This window comes from Octopus bimaculoides, chromosome 7, assembly GCF_046866305.1.
Source record: "Octopus bimaculoides isolate indiv1 chromosome 7, ASM4686630v1, whole genome shotgun sequence".
NCBI lineage: Eukaryota > Metazoa > Mollusca > Cephalopoda > Octopoda > Octopodidae > Octopus > Octopus bimaculoides.
This window is the reverse complement of record NC_142934.1, coordinates 74,559,491-74,580,782: the sequence shown is the minus strand read 5'-3', so window position 1 is coordinate 74,580,782 and position 21,292 is coordinate 74,559,491. Positions and strand designations below refer to the sequence as shown.

At 37.2% G+C, this 21,292-nt stretch overlaps 1 protein-coding gene across 19 annotated transcripts in view; it reads left to right on the top strand.

Moving 5' to 3' along the window:
• LOC106882371 (stearoyl-CoA desaturase 5) overlaps positions 1–21,292 on the top strand; it is a 135,715-nt gene that overhangs the window by 38,141 nt on the left and 76,282 nt on the right. For 12 of the 19 annotated variants that reach the window (XM_052969750.2, XM_089355510.1, XM_052969749.2 and 9 more), the window contains exon 2: positions 2,059–2,110. The exons of 2 other annotated variants lie outside the window; for them this stretch is intronic. Coding sequence is in view for 5 of the 17 variants with exons in the window: in XM_089355508.1 (XP_089211634.1) it covers positions 20,995–21,016 (22 nt within the window). In the remaining 12 variants the exon portion in view is untranslated. Of the gene's footprint in view, positions 1–2,058; positions 2,111–20,893; positions 21,017–21,292 lie in introns of all 19 variants that reach the window. 5 more of the 19 variants (XM_089355508.1, XM_052969743.2, XM_089355509.1 and 2 more) reach the window with 1 other exon arrangement.

Here is a 21,292-nt window from a genome sequence, read left to right as displayed (position 1 = left end):
TGCAAGCATAGGTTAAACAAGTCTGCAGTTAAAAACCTAATTGAAATCATATTGTATACACATGGAAGTACATATGTTAAACATCTTATAATCTGATTTTTCTTCCTAACTATTTATAACTGGTGGTATCTATTTGTAGGTGATTATCACTGTTCACTGACTATTCTTGTTGAATGTTTAACCCTACTGGCATCAAGATAGACACAAAAGGAAAATTGTTTCATACCTTTTCCAAAGACATTAGTTATGCATATGAAACAACCACAACCAGGAATGAATTGAAGTGGCTTAGCTCTGTTTAATGGTGTTCACTAGAGTTCCATATATTTTGGCCTTGTTTTTAAAGCAGAGAGCCAGTTTTGGAAATTAAATGGGATGTACTATAGTTGAATGATTCCAACAAGGGCTTCATTGTAGGGACATTGCTGAAGTGTATCTTCAACAACAAAGTTTGTTAGAACCCATCTTTCTCCCAGCTATATTGATAACTGGAATTGAAGTCAGAAGGACTAGCTAATGAAAACCTAAGTGGTTTTGAAGTAATGTCACTGCTTACAGCAATGAGTTTATTCCTCTGCTTCATTGTTTTTCAATGCTAGCATATGTTAGGCAAATATGTATTGAAGTAATGTTTTAGAGCTGGATGCACTTCCTGTCATTAACCCTTACCTGTTTTTCAAGTATAAGATCTTTCATTTTACATGTCTTTGGTAGTACAGAGGCAGTGGACAATTTTTTGGTTGGGATGTGAGAACAGTATCACCATTTGTACTTTATATTTTTGGAGAAGTGTTTATGTAAACAATCATGCAGATATGTGTGTGTACACTTAAACATACATGCATCTCTGTTTTGACATGGTTTTTATAGCTGAATGCCCTTCCTAGTGCCAACCACTTTACAGTTTGCTGTACTTTTTTTTTTTGTGGCACCAACATTGAGGCCACCAAATAACTTGCAGGACAAGACTCTCTCAACTGTATAGAGGTGCTGTATTGAAGCAGGTGATTTGTACCTGGTAAAATTTGTACAAGCTAAAATATGATACAGGAACAGAAGCTGTAAAGGAGATACATAGCTACCTCAGCTTGAAAGAAAGAGGATGATGGTGATGAGGTGTTAGGACATAATCGAAAAAGACTAGAAGGTGGATATAAGAGAGAATAATGATAGATTGAGGATGAGTGGCTGGATAGGTTTGTAGGATGGGAAAGGAGGGTAACAGAGGGGGATAGAGGTGAATGGAAGACACAGATGGAAGCATGGGCAATGGTGAATCTCGGTTTGAGAACTAGGTAAAGGAAAATAGTAATGGGGCAAGGAGAAGGAAGTGATAAGCAGCAGTACATAAAGGGGCAGGGGTGGCTGGTTCATACATGTGTAATAATTTTCTGAATTAAATAGCTAGAGAGAAAACACTGGATGTTTGACTCAGAAGTTCATATCTCACTTCAGGCTTTTGGGTGAGTGCATTGATAGAGCACTTACACCAGCTTTCTTGATATCTATCAGTGTACGATGTGAATGTTTTTGCGTTAGTTTGTGCCTTTAACAGGACTTGAACTCGGCACTCTCAACAAACGAAATAGTTGTTAATCAGACAAGAAGTTCACTGTTTACATTGACACAGCATTGCGCTGAAGCTACCACATTATTTACAGCTAGTTGTTTTCAGACAGTGATAGCCTGGTGTTTTGACCATAGATACAAATTAGACATAGTGAACAATAGATGTTGGTAGACCAACATCTTATCTAACAATGGCTTTATTGTTGTTAAATAACTGATTTATGGTATCGCTGATTAGTCCCAAAGTCAACTCTGACTTGGTAAAGTAATGTTAGAGGCTTTTTAGCTATGACCACTTTTTTCATATTTCTAGGGCTACTCTGTAGTGTATCATTCTTTACTGAGAAAGCAGGTTGTGAATTTGGGACCTCAGTGGTATTTCTAGCAGGCCAAATGACTCATGTACAGGCTTGATGGGTTTATTATTATTGTTATAGCTGCTGTTAATTTGCTTCTGGTTTCTAACAAAACTGAATTTTCTATTTTCAGATATGGTAGTTCCAGAAAAAAGATTGGACTGATATTACTACAGTCTTTTGAGGTTAGTTGATCTTAGTGCTATTACTAATTACATCCTTGTGTGAACATGTTTATGTTAGTTGATTTTACAGCTACTAATATATTATCTTGGTCTTCCTGCAGTTTCCTAATCTTATGGCTACCTATTTCTAATGTTTGAAAGTTGTTGGTCTATAGTTAGATATAATTAACATTGTTAGTCTAACAAAGGTTGGATATAATTGCAGTTGTTGACCTGACTTGTTAAAGTTGAGGGTGTTGGTCTAATTATGGTAAGGTATATTTAAAGTTGTTGGTTTCTAGGATAGTTTGTAATTGAGGTTTGTCTGTCTACCTGTGGTTGAATATAATTAAGGTTGTTAGTCTAACAGTGCTTGGATATTGCTGTGATTGTTAATCTAACTATATATGGTGTATAGTTGAAGATGTTGGTCCAACTACGGTGAGATATATTTGAGGCCGTGTATCTCTGGTTGGATGTAGTCAAGGTTGCTGATCTGACTATGGTTGGGTACACTTGCAGTTGTCCAATGTATATTGTCAGTCAAGCTACGGATGTTTGTTAGTTGAGCTTATTGGCACAGTATTGATGGTCTGTGTGGTTAATATGATTCGTTGGTTCCCAGTACAACAATAACTTCTGATCAGCTGTCTATCGATGCACTCCTTTACCATTACTCTGTCTCATCCCTCTCTAGACTCTCTACCTGATTTTCTACCTCACCCTTTTTATTTCTAATCCTTACTCCTCAGAACTACATGGGATATCAATGAAACAACTAGGTGCCATGTGTAGCTCTGTTGTTACAGGTGTATCCTACCTCTCTCTGACTGACAACCATAGCTGACAAATGTTTGGAGCTGAGGTACTCCTGAAAAACTCAGAGCAGACTCTTGACTTATCCAGAACTAGAGTTGTCTTTCATCCATGTAACATAAACTCCAACACATACAAGCCAATGAGGGAAGCCTCTGTGTAGTCACTTGACCTGCAAGAAATACCAACCAAATCTCTCAGATCAAACATTACTTAATGACCGTTTTCAAGGCTTCTGTGACTGGAAGGAAAAAGAAAGAAGTTATCCACAGACTGGAGGATAACCCTCAATGCTTGCAACAGTGGATTGCTCTAAAAGTGCAAACAGGCCAGTGATGTTAAACCAGGTGACAAATTAAATCTACTTGTATTGCATAATGTAGTTTTTGATATACAAATTTGGGATGGTCCTGGCTTGATTGTCTTTTATCATGGTGCAAAAATTTAAGGTAAAAAAGAAAAAAAAAGAAAAGAATTAAGTCTCATAGTTTTCCTATTAATAAAAGCTGTAGCTTGTGCAACTATTGGAGAAAATGTTCATATTCAACCTTCACTCCCTTAAAATCACAAAACCAGGATTTTGTACAAGCCCCTCAGAATTATTTAGCATCTTGGCATTCTAAAATTTTTATCTTTAATTATATCTCACAGAGTTGATGACAAGTGGCTGAGACTTTTGGTGATTTGCTGTGCTTGAGGAGACACATCAAGCTAAGTTAGATCATAGTTGTGGTCAGTGCTGGCAACACGTGACATGTGTGAGGCACTCATGCTGGTGACATGTGAAAGGTATTCATACTGGTGACACGTAAAAGCACCTGTGCCAGTGGATGTATAAGGGGCACCCATGCTGGTGATGCGTAAGGAGACCCGTGCCGGTGATGTGTAAGGGGCACCCATGCTGGTGATGCGTAAGGGGCACCCGTGCTGGTGATGCGTAAGGGGCACCCGTGCTGGTGATGCGTAAGGGGCACCCGTGCTGGTGATGCGTAAGGGGCACCCGTGCTGGTGATGCGTAAGGGGCACCCGTGCTGGTGATGCGTAAGGGGCACCCGTGCTGGTGATGCGTAAGAGGAACCCGTGCCGGTGATGCGTAAGGGGACCCGTGCCGGTGATGCGTAAGGGGACCCGTGCCGGTGATGCGTAAGGGGACCCGTGCCGGTGATGCGTAAGGGGACCCGCGCCGGTGATGAGTAAGAGGAACCCGCGCCGGTGATGCGTAAGGGGACCCGTGCCGGTGATGCGTAAGGGGACCCGTGCCGGTGATGCGTAAGGGGACCCGTGCCGGTGATGCGTAAGGGGACCCGTGCCGGTGATGCGTAAGGGGACCCGTGCCGGTGATGCGTAAGGGGCAACCAGTGCAAGTCATGCGTAAGGGGCAACCGGTGCCGGTGATGCATAAGGAGCAACCGGTGCCGGTGATGCATAAGGGGCAACCAATGCCGGTGATGCATAAGAGGCAACCAGTACTGGTGATGAGTAAGGGGCACCCATGCCAGTGATACACACAAGTCCTCCAGCACTCTCTATGAAATGGTTGGTGTTAGGGAGGACATCCAGCCATAGAAACCAAGCCAAAACAGACTGGAGCCTGGTGCAGATCTCTAGCATATCAGTTCCAGTGAAACCATCTAACCCATGCCAGCATGGAAAACAGACACTAAATGATGATGATGGTATGTCATGCACATACACATTAGACACATGCACACAAAATACACATCATACATACAGACAAGCATCCATTCATGTTGTACTTCCTCAACATCAGTGTATTATCATTGTGATATCTCATGTTATGAAAAAAGATAGCTAATACATATTTTGTGTTGTATAGTGATTAATTAGTCCAGCATTTGTGTGCCTCCATAACTGAGTTATTGGTAAACCCTCATCCATAGCCCTCTGCATTTACTAATGCACCAACACATTATCCTTCTACCTACTACTACTACTACTACTACTACTACTGTATTTGTTGCATTAGACCAATGGTTCTCAACCAGGATCCATATAAGATTTTGTTGTTTATAAATATAATAGGATTTTTGTAAACATCAAATGGCTGTGAGGATCCACTTGAGAAAAATCGGAATCAAAGGGGTCCACAGGCAATAAATGGTTCAGAAATACTACTGTAAACCAGCAAATTGTGCATCACCCTCCTCTGCCTCTCATCATCCATATTATCCTTTGTTCCCTACACCAAGCAATTTGCCCAAACATTTTGTCTGTAGTTCTTTAACCCTTTAGCATTCAGGTTACTCTGTTATATGTGATGCTTATGTATTCGCATTGTTTTGAATTCATCATCATCATCATCATCATCGTTTAACATCCGCTTTCCATGCTAGCATGGGTTGGACGATTTGACTGAGGACTGGTGAAACCGGATGGCAACACCAGGCTCCAGAATTAATCATGCATTATCTCAGCTCCAAGATTTTGATGATGTGATTGTTTACTTTTAAAATGACATTGTAGGGTAGATGTGAGAGACAAGATCTGGCCAGTTTGAACATAAAGTAGGCAGAATATTTTGGCTAGATATGGCCAGTTATAATGCTAATTGTAATTTCCTTGCCTGTGTTTTCACATCAACCTGCAAGGGTGATAGAAAATTATAGGGATTCTAGCTTTTCCAAACTACATTGTAAATAATAGAAATTATTTGAAAATAAACACTCCCCCCACTTATTATTTTTTTTTTTGTAGGGAAACCTAGAACTATATTTAAATGAATGTGTGTGTTGACTGTTGTGTAACTGTGGCCCAACATTTGTGTATATTTTTGTGTAAACAGCCAGTGTGGCAACTTACCAACTGGTGTTAAAGGAAAAATCTATTCTTATCTGCTCCATTATACTGTTCAGGTGAAGCTACAATTTGATCGCCTCTTTACTGAGTATTGGGAGGGAGGATAAGTTAATCTGCATTAATCTGCAGTCAGATTATTAGCACTTAGGCTTATAATCCCATTTGTCTGTAATCTGTAGTTTTTGTTTTTAATATTTCTATTTATTTATTTTTTCTGTATCATACATACTCTACTGATGTTCTAGATATTTTCTCTTTTCCTTCCTTTGCTTGTCCTTTCTCATGCCACCCTGCAGTTGTTCATACCCACCCTGACTGCCTGTCTCCATCATTCTAATAACTTCTACTACTAGTAGTTGTGTGTGTGTGTGTGTGTGTGTGTGTGTGTGTTTCTCTCTAAATTACTCCTGTTACACCTCTCAAATAAGCTTGTCTTTGCCATGACTTTCTCTTTGCTGCTGCTGCTGCTTTATTTTTAAGGGTGGACTTGGTATATTTGGTGGATGCAGTACAAGCACCAGTGGTTTTATAATGGTTACTCCAGAGCACAAGTACATGTGTTTTTAGCCTCCTCATAGTTTCCCAGAATTGCATCTGCTCCTCCTCCCCCATCCTCTGACCATTTTCTTTTATTTTGCTTCCTTTCCCTTCCTCTTCACAGAAAGAACTGGGCCTTTCCATTCTATCTCCCTTCCCACCCTACATCCCACAAAATACTTCTCTCTTTACTGTGACCTGTTGGTTCTATATGGTGTCTGTCTGTGGCTCTCTCTTTCTCCTCCCCATCCTTATCTGGCTCACTGAGCAGACCTTCATCCTTGGCCTTTCTCTTTGCTTTTTTTTTTTGTATGTTTTATTTTCCATCACCATCTGCCATTCCTCCCCTCTTTTAGGTTATTTCATAGACACCCCTCCCATCCACCTCATTCTTGCTCCCACTCTAATCCTTCTTTTTAAATATCATTTCCACTAACCTACCCAACCACCCTGATTTCTGTAGACCTCTTTTATGGAGTATTCAGCTGTATCTGTGCAGGTTCTATTCTCAGCTTACATTGTCCAAGTATTTCGCCATTTGCTATTTCTGTGAGCATCAGACTCGTACATCTCTATTTGTTATTGTTGGTAGTCTGTGTCAAAATAACTAAGCGTTACCTACTGACAACTGTGTTCTAATACTTCAAAAATAACGTGCACAGAGTTGCTACCTGATTTCTACGTTCTCTTATGGTGTGATTGCCTCATTAGTAGCCTAAATCTAAACTTTCGTGATTTTTGCAGTGAAGTTTTCTATCCATGTAACACTTTACTTGTGCTTTGTTCCAACAGCTAGCTGCATTAAGCCTTCATTTTCGTATAGGTTTCTAGCAAGTTAGTCAGTATAGAGGCACTATATGTCTGTGTGGTAAGAAGTTTGCTTTCCAATTTGCTTCCCAATCACATGGTTTTGGGTTCAGTCCCACTGTATGACATTCTGGGCAAGTATCTTTTACTATAGCCTTGGGCCATCTACCTAATCCAATCTTGTGATTGGATTAGGTATATGGAAACTGAAAGAAGCTTGTGTGTGTGTAATGTCTATTTGTGTATATATATATGTGTTTGTATTTGTTTACCTCCCCTTAATCTAGTGGTTTGACAAAAGAAACCAATAGAGTAAGCACCAGGCAAAAAAAAAAAAAACAACCTGTGATTGATTTTGTTTGACTAAACCCATCACAGCAGTGCTCCAGCATGGTTGCAGTCCAATAATTGAAACAAGATAAAAGATAAGGTTCATGTTCTTGAGTGAGATTTAAAAGATTTTGGAAGGTTTCAATCAATACATCTCTAATGTTTGTGTTTTTGATCCTGTTAGAATTGAAAACCTTTGAAAGATTGAAAAACTCACAGCTATGAGTTTGGGTTAACTCTTTAGTATTCAGGTTACTCTGTCAATTGTAATGCGTATTTATTCACATTGTATTCAATTAGTTGTGCATTATCTTGCAGCTTCAAAATTTCGATGATGTGATAGCATTTTTCACAACCATCAGAACACAAAGCGCTTCTCATGAATGCAGTTCATGAGATGGCTGTGAACAGTTGTGAGTAGGAACTGGAAAAAAAGAATGAACACGCAATGTGCATGTGCACACTGAATTCATAAAACGGAAGAGAAGAATAAAAGTGCAATGTCAAACAAGTTATATGATGGTCTGCATGTCATGTCTGACACCACTATCCTGCAGCTTTGCTGCAATTTTATTGTTTAGAATGATACAGAGTAGGTTTAAAAGGGTGGATCAGGCTGGTTTGAAAATAAAACAGGTAGAACATTTAAGTCAGATATGGTTGGTTTAAATGCCAAAGGATTAAACCCATGATCTGGAATTTGTCAGTTTGTATCTGAGGTTTTATCAGCCTGTTCATCTGATATTTAATTTGGTGGAACACTATTAGATAATGTTTCTTGGTTTATGGACTGTATGACTTTTCAAGAGCAATAACATGCCAGAAATGATAAAGAACATTTAGTTTCCTTAAACACTAAGCAAATAAAGTGTTTGACCCTACTAATTTTGATAAAAATAAGCAGTTGATAATAAACAATTACGTGCTTGTGCGGTTAAAAGTTTGTTTCCCAAGCACATGGTTTTGGGTTCAGTTTTTCTGTGAGGCACCGTGGGCATGTCTCCTATAGTTTCTGGCCAACCAAATCCTTTTGAGAAGATTTGCTTAATGGAAACTGTAAGAATCCCATCATACATGTGTGTGAGTGTGTATGTTTGTGTCTCTTTGTCTGAAATATTGTGTGTCACTGTCATACAAACAGTGCATTAATTTCCCGTAGTCAGTGAGAATATGTCTGACTGTAGAAAATCTTCCTTGATAAACTCCATCTGACCCATGCAAGCATAGAAGAGTGGATGCTGAAATGATGATGATGAAACATTCAGACTAAAAATGCTATCATGGAGGTTTTTGCTTTGCTTTCAATTTTTCTGCGATTCAAAGTTAATCAATATTGTCAATTGATGATTGCTTTAACTATCTTCCCCAACATAGGAAATCATATTGTTTAACACCAGGTTAACCCTGATCATTTGTATCTATGATCAGTGCTTGTTCTAGCTTTGACTATCTCATCTTATGTATGTATGTGTGTGTGTGTGTGTGTGTGTGTGTGTGTGTGTGTGTGTGTGTGTGTGTGTGTGTGTGTGTGTGTATATATATATATATATATATATATATATATATAAGATTGCATTGTATTTTTTTATTAAAGACAGCATAGGTTAAGAAATCATTATTCTTGTTCAACAAACCTTTGGCATGGTCATAGCTAATCAAGCCCTTACTACTGACAAGCAATCTTAATCCATCAGCTTAATTTTCTCATGTTGAATAGATTGTTAAATTTAGATACTCTTTATGAACTTTTAGACAATTTGTCTTTGACTGTCTGGGTGGACATCCCCCCCCCCCCGGCAAATAATGCCAAAAACTTCCTTGTGATTCTTTTGTTTAGTCAAAGTTATGATGAATGCACAATTCAGTGGCTCTGTGAGCAAGTTGTGATATGTATATTCATTTGGATGATTGATACAGTTTATAAATAAAATCTCTATTTCTTCTTATCCCCTAGCACAACAGCAATGACAATACCCCATTGTCTGATACATACCTATGTAAACATTTGCATTGATTAAGTCTCTCCATCAACTCTAAAATGAATGATACTTTTGCTAATAATTCCTTCATTAGCTTGTTGGTCACAAAATAATTGTTGCTTTCTTTTGGATTACTTTTTGGGATTTTCCACTATGAATAGATAAAGTCAGAATATGTTCTGTATTGATGTTTGGTGGTGTGTATGACAATGAAATCAATACTCTATAGAAAATGTTTTCCTTCTCTTTTTTCTCTGGTAGCCAAGATACCAGAAACAGCTGAAGATTCTGTAATATGTCATGTATTTGGTGTGGGTGGAATTATTCAGGTACAATTAGAACCAGCATGCATGAAGGTGGTGGGTAGATTGGTTGTGATCTCTGTAATATCTTAGCAACAATGTCTCAGCTGACATTTTGTGATGTAATGAGTTAGCTTTTAATAGCAGACTTGATTAGAAGTGTTCTATTCTAGTTTAAAACAATCTGTGACCTATGTAGGACTCTAGAACATGCATAATACAAAGTAAGCATACGGAGACATAATATTCACAATTTTCCTTCCTTTTTATATATTTGGTAAGAGTTTTGATGTAGAAACTTGTTGAAACAAGTATTGCTTTTGTAGAGGTATCTTCACAAATAATTCATCACATACTCTGATTACTATTGTCCGCTTTCTATTTTTTTCCTCCTAAAAGATTGGCAGAAGCGATAGTGCATCAAACATGAATGTGTGATCCTCTGTCTCTTGTGGTATTCAGTTGTGGCCTTTTGTTTTGAGTTCAAATGTCACTGAAATCAACTTCACTTTTAATCCTTTTGGGGTTGATGGAAAGAACCACCAGTCAACTAATTGGGGTGATTTAATTTAATCTCATAAATTTGTTCTATGTTTAGAAATCAATATTTTGTTATGAGTAACAGCTATTTTGTTGTTATACTCTTGCAATATCTGCCACACCTGCTGGAAAATGCAATACAGCAGTAGCTGAGGCAAGTCACAAGAGTGCGACAAAAGTCTTGAATAGGCACTCTGAAAGAACCATCATAAAAGCCATTGCCACCATCGCTGCCACTATCTTAATGCCAACCTTTCCTTTCTTGCTTGGGCCAGACAGAATTCATTGAGGTAAATCTTCCTTGGATGGATGCGCTTCTCTTGCAACCCTTACTTGTTTCAAAGCAAGGTAACATTTTCCTATGGCCAAACATGTTTCAGGGAAGACAAGGAAGTGTACGCGCACACACTCACTCTCTCTTTCTCTGTCTGTCTGTCTGTCTCTCTCTCTCTCTCTCTCTCTCTCTCTCTCTCTCTCAGTCTCTGTCTATCAAATTCACTCACAAGGCTTTGATCAGCCTGGGGCTTTAGAAGTCATTTGTCCAAAGTGCCATGTGGTGGAATTGAATTCAAAACCAAGTTGTTGGGAAGCAAACTTCTTAAACACACAGTTATGCCTGCACATATATAATAAAAGAATAAACTAATTGATATTGGCTTTCACTTTCCTCTCTGGAAATGGTATTTAGAGAATTTTTTTAAAACTTATTTTACATCCTTGCTTGTATTACTAGGATGTGTTTTGTCCATCTCTGAGTGATTGTTTTTATATCCCAAACCACTTCATACTGCTGGTCACTCAGTCATGAACTAGTTTTTATTTAGTCAAAACTCAATAGTAATATTTGAATTTGTGACCATGTGGTCAGTATAGTGAATATGATTTGAAGGTTATGGTACTGTACTAATGAGCCCCAGAGTTAGGAAATCAAACTTCGATGTAGTACTTGTGCCCATAAGCAAGTCACATAACTCTCCCACTTATTTTTTTACAATTTTTGAGTTTGTTTATAATTTCAATTCCATCCTCAGTGGATTTATCTACAATAATACTACTAGTAACAGGTTGGCGTAATTACTTTTCACTATCCAAGCCATCACATGTACAATGACATTGTAAACACTTCATATGAGCTTGACATTGTTTCACTTCAAAATATATGCAGATAATTAATAGTGTTTCAATGGAAATAGTCATTTGGTGTTCTACAAATTTAATATATTTTACACCAAATATTTCCTGCACACATTCATCATATTTTCTAACATACAAGTCAACATAATATACAGTGTAAGCATGCAAACATTCATATGTTGTCATATTTCCAAATCCTGCTGCATTTCACATGAAATTTTTGGTCCTCCAAAATTGTCTTGGTGTTTAAGTTGACCCACCTTCGTGTTTTCTTTAACTTAAAAAAGATTGCATATGATTTATTAGTGTGTGCAGAGAGTAGTATTTGACTTGTAGTAACCTGACATGTAGCTAGTTCAGTTGAATTAGGTGTGATTCATATTTGCTCTTTAGTATGCTTCTGCCTAGAGCAGGACCATATTGTGTACTCTGTCCTGCTGCGGTTTATCATATGGCATACAAAATACCAATCTGAGCATATTGCTTTTTCTTTACTTCCTAGTCTGTTCTTGTATGTTTATAGGTTCTGATGTTGGACATAAGAGGTGAGCAAGGTGGACTCCAAGTACAACAGTCATTGTTCCTCTGCACTTATGATTGATGGTATGAATCCCAGCATGATGTTTGGGGTGTCATATTATCATTGATTTTATTGATCTTGAAGCAGTTTTTAGTGTGTATATACTTTTTATGTTTGTCTGGGCTTGGTAGGAGAAATAATGCTTTTAAGTGTTCCTGGAGTTAGTCTTGACTGAATGACTAGAATATTAGTTTTCTTAGGATGATATTGTATCAGAATTTTGGCGACAGTGTCTGTGAGGCCTGAAGTTTTTTTGTAACAGCAAACTGTTTTTGAACAGTATGCTATTGCATACTAGTAATTGTCCATGATATTCTAGAAGTCTTGTCAAATTCTAATTTATTGCAGATCGTATTTTTGTTTGCCCCCCCCCCCTTTTAATCTTAATATCTTACTTTATCTTAATTTAATACATGGCACTATAGTATTATATTGTGTGTCTTTGTTTTAATGTAAGTGGTATCTGTCAAACAGAGTGAGTTAGTATTCTTATCATTTGTGAATTACAGCCTGTTTAAAGAATTACATATGTCTTTATTTCCTTCTTAGTTGAATTATCTGATGATTGAATGAATTACTAGAATTTTTGTGAACAAAGATATCTTAACAATGGGTAACTAATTTTGACTTTGGGACAGCCAACACTTTTCAACTCAGTGCTGTAAGCTAAAAATTCACTCATCAATTTTACTGTATTATTATAGAAGCTCATACCTTGTCATAACTTTTTACAGCTAGATCAGTGGTTCTCAAATAGGATCCATATAAGATTTTTTTGGGGTCCATGCAACAAAATAGTAAACTGGAAATCCACAATAGTATTTTAAGGACCCCTGAAAAAATTTTACTTGTATGTATTGGTATGTTCTGCAAGAAACAGCAAGGTTTCTTTAACATTTTACATTGTTCAACCTACAGAAGTTAATGTGTGAAAAACAAAATAGGAATTTTGAAAGAAGTTTCTATAAAACTAGTTTTTAAACATTGAATGCAAATGGGGATCCACCAGAAGAAAATGATAATCAAAGGTGTCCATAGATAAAAAAATTGTTGTAAATGATAAACTGGATCAGTTGAGAGCTAAGTGTCTTAGCTGTGAAGACAGCACATTGCTGGGAGTCAGCTCCAAACTATTGAGCATTCATCTGGGTTGGTCAGTATGCTGTCCACTTAGCTCTTTTGTCCCCTCATTGCATTAAATACCTGAATTTTAGATAACATTCCTCTACCGTCTGAGTTCAGTTTTTGCCAATCATCCCTCAGTTTAGGTCAATAATGTTATTTAGCCCCAAATCAACTCTGATTGAGCAGACCCAACCACCAGCGGTGTTCCAGCTATGACTATCCTGTTGTGGTCAATAACATAGGCAGAAAAAGTGAATTTAATTGTAGCAGCATGACTGCTGCTGTTTCCTGAGCATATTATCTATGCTGGTATACAGTGTTTGGGATCAATTAGATTATTAATGTGTGATTATTTCTTGTAGAAGAGGCAGGAAAATGGGGGTGTGTGATAGTCATGTCTTTCCCAAAGACACTAATAACATGTGAAGAACCAATTACTGGGATTGTTTTGGCAAGATCTAAAATACAGTAGCACCTGTTACCTCTCACTTTCCTCTAATGCCACTGATATCCCCTCCACCCCACATTCCCTGCATGGAACATGCATTTTGTTGTTTTAACCTAGTTTTGTTGTTTTTTTCTTTTTTTTCCAGCAGTTCATGTGATGCTAAAACCCGTAACTTTTGACCTCCTTTTTTAATATTATTATTATTATTATTTTTATCCGTAGTCAATAAAACATCCACATCCTCTCTCTAGATATATAATAATGACGCTGACCTTACGAAGTCAATGAAGTACTGGATTTTGGAACAGAGGAAGGAGGTTCTAATTGTGGCTTCAACAGCTGACTGGCTGCTGCCCTGTTTTAGTTGGCTTGTGAAACTGTCCTAAATAGTTTAGCCTCTGTGTTATTCAACTGTTGCTGCCACAAACAGTTCTGATAAGTCTTTTTTTGTGTGGTGTCAAAGAAGGATCCTCTACATAGTCACCCGACTTGCTAGATATAACAGCTAAATCTCTCCACATTTCCCTGAATCAAGCCCTAGTGTTTGCCAAAAAGAAAAATGCAGCATATGTGAGAAAATGGGGTGGTGGTGGTGATGAATTCCTTTGTTATTGTGGAAATTTGCAGGTATATGCTGCATAAATTGTATCAATACAAAAAAAGAAAAAGAAAAACTCCTTTCCAAGCCATATAGACTCATTGGATCAGTTTCCCTGGTTTCTGTGGCATATATATTATTCACTAGAAGGGATGTCAGTCCATTGCAGGAATACTCATTTTTGCCAGCTGAGTGGACTGAAGCAACATGAAATGAAGTGTTTTGCTCAAGGACACTAAGCATTGCCTAGTCCAGAATTGAAACCACAATCTTATAATCTTAAGTCCAACATTCTAACCACTAAGCAATATGCTCCCACTTTATCAGTGAGGTCTGTCTTTTTATTTTAGTGATTTCTAGGTCTGCACCATGATGATAGTTCCAGCTCCTTTGGTAATTTCTCTTATGGAAGAAAGAAAAAAATCCTTCGAATATCAGCAAAGGATTTCTTTATCTGACTTTCTTATCTAAATATGAGTTACTAGTCTAGAAAACTATACCCACTTTCTCTTGCAAGTTACTTGGGGACTCTTCCAGTGCTAATGCCATGTAAAAAGCATCCAGTCAGCACTGTAAAATCGTTGGTGCTTGGAAGGGCATCCAGCTGTAAAAGCCATGCTAAAACTGACCTTGCTTGTACTGCTGCCACATGAAAAGCACTCAGTCCACTCTATGGTGTTAGGAAGGACATCCAGCCATAAAAAACTATGCCAAAACACACACAAGCATGGCACAGGCTGTATCTGGTTAGCTCCTGTCAAACCGTCCCACCCATGCCAGTGTGGGAGGAGGATGTTAAACAATGATGGTTATGACTGTCTTATAGTTTGCTTTGGTTAACAAAGGCCTTGAAAGACACCTTAATATTGGTTTCAAATTTGGGCACAAGGCCAGCATTTTTTTGGTGGGTGGAGGGGCTAAGTAAATTAAATCGACCCTAGTGTTCAACCAGAACTTATTTTATCAACCCTGAAAGGCTGAATGGCAAAATCGAACCTAGTTGAACTTGAACTAGGAGTGTAAAGATGGATGAAATGCCACTAAGCATTTTCCCCAGCATGCTAATGATTCTCCCAGCTCATCACCTTAAGACACCTTGAAATTAATTTTCACTCATTCTTTACATGTTTTACATATTTGCAGCAGTACAGTCTATTCAGGAGATTTTACTTAGAGAGCTTTTGTGACTGCAATATAGCCTTTCCCCTTTCCCCAGCAAAGCAATGTGTTAATGTCTTTACATGCACAACTATAGCATACATAGATTAGCATTAGACCTATGAGGACCTGGGCAATATTGTTGATTGCATATGAAAAACGGGACAGTTTTCTGCTGTTATTTTATTACCTTTTATTACATTTTCATAGCAGTAGTTATTTATATCAACCTGGATTTACCTAGTCTTGTTTTGTGGAATCTACTGTCAAATTCTGCCATCTTGTAATATAAGAAATCATTAGGCATTTTCTAGATTAATAAATAATATCTGGTCAACAAGGTATCTAATTACTCCATGGTCTATATATTATCTGCATTGTGTGCTACAATGGGATGGAAGAGTCAATAGCTCATTAAATTTGCATCGGAACAGCTGGGGAAAAGACTACCCTAATCTCTCTCTATTTGAAACTTTTCTATGGTTAATCTAGTAATCTTTCATTCAGTTCATACAGAGTCCATTGGAAAGACAAGGACTGACATGTAACTATTTTTCTTTCTCATTATCAACATATTCGTTAATTTATGGAGCGAGTACTAGTTCTGCTGTGGTCAACTATGAACCCAAGCACTTAGTGATGATGAGCACAAAAGTTACAATTTCTGCCAGTAAACTTTGAAAATATGGAGTAATTTTCCACTAATTTTCTAGGTTATATCAGTTGGTTATTGTTATCTAACACTTAATTTAATACTTGGATCATGTAACCTAAAGCAGTAAAAATTTGTATAATGATTAAACAACAAGTGGTAAGGTGTTGAGGCTTAGCTGATCCATACCAGCTTAGAAAAATTGATGTAAAGTAATGAGTGTAGAATTTTAGGATTTAACTACTGTGACAGTAAAAGAACAAACACTTTGAACAACTCATGAGGTGCAAATTGCTTTAGTAGAATGTTTACAATGATAACTGTGATTTTAAAATCTTCACTTCCGACACTGGTATTATAAGATTCTATTTACTCATGATATTCAATAATCAACTACATTTTGTTTTGATGTTTATTTTCGACTGCTGGCACAATAACACTACTGACACCTATCCCACCTACACAAAGCACTGGAATTAGAGAGAGGACTGCCCTGATTGTATTATAAGTATGACATCATTTTGTGTGCCAGCATAAACAAACACCTGGGTCTTTAAAAACTACAGAAATGAAATGTCATGCCATGTTCTAATTACTTTAACACAACTCATTAAAAGTAGAAAGTAATAAGTTTGTAGGACATAACTTGGGTTACGTACGCGAGTGTTTGTACACTCATTTTCTTTTTTTTTTTTTCTTTATGACTGCACTGTTGATGTTGACCTGTTTAGGACAACTACCTGAGATTAATGATTTCATACTATGTGAAGCTTTACAACATGCATAAGAGTCTAGACAGAATAGTAGAAAAATAATGAAAAATGATACATACACGCACATACAATATAAGAAGGAATTAGTAAAATATGATAATAGGAGAAATGTTAATGTTGATTATGATGGTGTCTCATACAATTTCTTTTCAAGCACTACGTACTTTGTTTATGTATTGCTTATAATGTCTATTGCTAACTGAACTGAATAGTTCCCCATTATAAAAGTGAATGGCAACCAGCCTACCAAGACCTTAATTCTTAAAACTTATTAATATTTCTGTTGCATTTATCTTTCTAATTTGAAAAAATACTTTTTGTCAATATTTAAACTCATAGCATGCTGAACAAAATACTGCTAAGCATTTTGCCTGTCTTTGTGTTCTGAGTTCAAATACTGCTAATGTTGACTTTTCCTTTCATCCTTTCGGGGTCAATAAGTACCAGCTGAGTAGTGGAGTCAATGTAATCGATTTATCCCCGCCCCACAAAAAAAAAAAAAAAAAAAAAAAAAAAAAAATTGCTGGCCTTGTGGTGAAATTTGAAATTATTATTATTATTATTATTATTATTATTATTATTATTATTATTATTAAGGTGGTGAGCTGGCAGGGTCATTAGCATGCTGGATGAAATGCTTATCGGTATTTTGCTTGTTGCTACATTCTGAGTTCAAATTCTGCCGAAGTTGACTTTACCTTTCATCCTTTCGGGGTCAATAAAATAAGTACCAGTAGTGTATTGGGATCGATGTAATCGACTACTCCCTCCCCCAAATTTCTGGCCTTGTGCCCATAATAGAAAGGATTATTATTATATTTTATTTGTTAGAGCTCTTGATCTTACTTGCTTCCATGATCTTACTTGATCTTACTTGATCTTACTTCCATGATAATGGACTGCAACCTGTTATCAAAGGTCTTACAAGGATTCTCAGGGTCTCTTTTTATGAAGTATAAGTCTTGGTACCTAGATGTTAAGTATCATGGAAGATACTTAATACCCAAGTACCAATCTATTATTATTATTATTAATCTTTTCTACTATAGGCACAAGGCCTGAAATTTTTGGAGGAAGGGACTAGTCGATTGCATTGACTCCAGTGCTTCACTGGTACTTAATTTATCAACCCTGAATAGATGAAAGGCAAAGTTGACCATGGTGGAATTTGAACTCATAGCATAGACAAGAATGAAATGCCACTAAGCATTTTGCCAAGCATGCTAATGATTCTGCCAGCTTGCCGCCTTAATAATGATAATAATAATGATGATGATGATGATAACAGGGCAGTGGATTGGCATAATCATCAGAGCATCAGTCAAAATGTTTCCTGGTGTTTATTCCAGCTTTTTGTGTTTTGAGTTCAAATTCCATTGAGTTCAGCTATTAGCTTCGACTGTTTGAGTTCACACCCTCATCTGGTCTTCATGCTCAAGCAACACTAAGAAGACTTGTTCAGGATTTTCAACCGTTGTCTTATGCTTGAAGAAGCCCAGGGGTACACCAACATTAATCCATTAAACCAAACCCATTACTTAACTGGTTCTTCGTGTTATCCACTCTAGGAAAACAAATAACAAGGTTGACCTCAGCAGGATGTAAACTCAAAATGTAAAGAAATTGAACTAAATACTATGAGGCATTTTATTCAATAACTGTTTTACTATCCAATACTATATTATTACTGCATTTTTATTATTATTATCACCATTTATCATTATCATAATAATTTTAACATTCTCACACTAACATAGATTTCATAGGTATGCCCTAGAACATATCTTCATTTATTTTGACATTGTATCTTTTCATCATTTTCCAATGTTCTGGGAGCTGACCTCATGCCTTCAATCAATAGGTACTTTCCACTGAAGGTACTTTCTCATTCTGTAAATTTATCATGTGTTTATAACAGTGCAATCATTTCTCTTCACTACCTTCTGATCCATTCTTCCTGACCTACTTCTATCTCCCCACCTTACATCTTCCCACTCTGATATTTCCATCCAACTGTACCACCACCCCTATTCATTACATCTACCTCTACCCTCATCTCCAACCATCTGTTACTCTCACCTCACACTCATATGAAAGTCCACTCTCTCCTCCCCTCCCATGAACCACTGTCCATATCCGGTCTTATGCTCCTCTTCTTGTACTTTGAAAGTTTGCTCTGACACTCTGTTACTACCTTCTTTTATCTCTTTCCAACTACTCCCACACACTCGTATACAAGTGGGATAGCCATGTATCTCCTTAATAGCAAGACACCTGTTCTTGTCCTCCTATCATACTTTAGCCTTTCAACACCTGGCACAAAATCATCTTCTGCTCTCAAATACCACCCCTCCACTTAGTTTGTAGGAGCTCCCCCACCCTGTTCATTTTCTGTTTTGCAAGTTACTCAGCAATTTCACTAGTGCTTGTAGCACATAAAAAGCACCTTGCACACACTGTAATGTAGTGGGCATTGGGCAGGGCATTCAGCTGTAGAACCCATGGCTAAAGCTGACGCTGGAACTCAGTGCAATCCCATGTCTTGTTGGATTATACCAAACTGTCCAATCCAAGCCAGTTTGGAAAATGAACATTTAAATGATGATGATTTATGTTGGTGTCTTTAATACCTAGTACCCAGCTACTGTCTAAGATCATCTGTGCTTTTCTTGTCTTTATTCAGATCCTAATTATCTTATTTTTATTATTACAAGGTGACAGAAATGATAGTGTTTAATTTGCCACATTCTCTTACATGTTGAAACCCCTCTAGAATTGATATTTGCCTTTCATTCTTCTGAATTTGTAAATATATTTTGGAGTTAATAGAATCAACTCTCCCCAAAATTTGTTGCGTTGTGTTTATGTCAGAAATAATAACAGTAATAATTATTGAAAGAGCAGTATGATAATGATGATAAAATAAAATAAAACTTGAAAGACTGAAAGAATGAATTTGTCAGATGTAAAAATTTCAAAAGGATTATACTTTTATTGGATATTTGAATAAGTAGAATAATGGTACTTCGAGGCAATGTCGTTTGAAGTACCGACTTGCAGAGTATTTACATGTTTTTCTGTTTTATGTTGCTGTATAGTTCCAAGTCATCTCTCAGCAGGTGCACTCTTATTCTGTATAACTATGACAACATTATCCAGTGTGTTCTTCCCTTATGGTAAGGTGTGATTCCAGAGAAATTTGGCTGCTATTTCTAGTAGTTCAGCTGTGTAGAGCTGGAGTGGGCAACCATTTTAGTACCAGAAGCAATGGTCAGTGCTTAAGAATTTGTAAGGTCTGAGATATCTTGCACCTTGCTGTACTCAAGAAGACCTGATCTCCACAACAAATATGTTATAAATACTCCTCCTGGTGAAGAGGATTGGCCTGCAAGATTCCTGTGCTGGTGTCACGTAAAGGGTACTTTTGCTGATGCCATGTTGAAAGCAACCAGCATACACTGTAAAGTGGTTGGCGTTAGAAAGGGCATCCAGCTGTAGAAACCAGTCTAAGTCAGACTGGAATTATGTGCAGCTCTCCAGCTTGCCAGCTCATGTCAAACTATCCAACCCATGCCAGCATGGAAAATGGACATTAAAGGATCATGATGACATCAGTGCTGAGAAAAACAGTGAACCATTTAGTATTTTGATTGGTCTTAAGGCTTAAAGCATGTATTTTCCATATGGCTTTTAGGAACTTCAGCAAGCAGTATCAAATTTAAATGTGGGAGAAGGGTTCTCCTATTTCTGGTGCAGAGGCTCCCTAGTTGGCTCAGAGTGTAGAATTCCTGTATATTTTACTCATCAAGATTAAAAAGAAATAGCATTGTTTTGCATTCAAAGAGTCTAGGCAGAGCATTATCCTCAATGCATTACATTACATATTTTTTAAATGTCTGTGATGTGATCTCAAATCTTAATAGGTTTCACTTTGAATTTCATCTTCACTCATATTGACCAAATAAGTACCTGCAATATATTGACTGTACCATTGTTCCCTCTGTGTCTGTAAATGTGTATGTACATACACACATTTGCAACCATCACACAAAAGAAATTGTGTGCTACATAAACAAATGGTCACCATTTTAGAAACGATGCCATCTTTGAGGAGATTTTGTATCTCCAAAAGGTTAGTTACATAAGATAATGCCATAATTAATAATTATATTTATTATACATTCACTGCACATATACTTTTATCGCAGGAAAAAAGATTTTGCACACGATTTTTGTGCTCACTGACTACTAAAAATTGGAGGAAACATTGGTCTGTACTGGTATGAATTGGAAAATATAATAATACAAGATGTTTGGATACCACCTGAAATGTTTGTATTTCTTTCTTCCCGTTTTTCTATATTCTCTTCCTCTTCCACCCTCCTCATGGAATCCTCAACATCTTTGATTTAATGTCTTTTCTATGCTTGGTTGGGTCAAGCAAGAGGAAAACATAGTCATGCATGTGCGCGCATGCACGCACACAAACACACACACACACAAACACACACACACACAAACTTTAGGTTAGTTGAAATATGTTTGTGACATTTTAACTCCTAAATGCAAATTCATTGCAGTTATCATGGAGAAGAATTTCTCTCTTT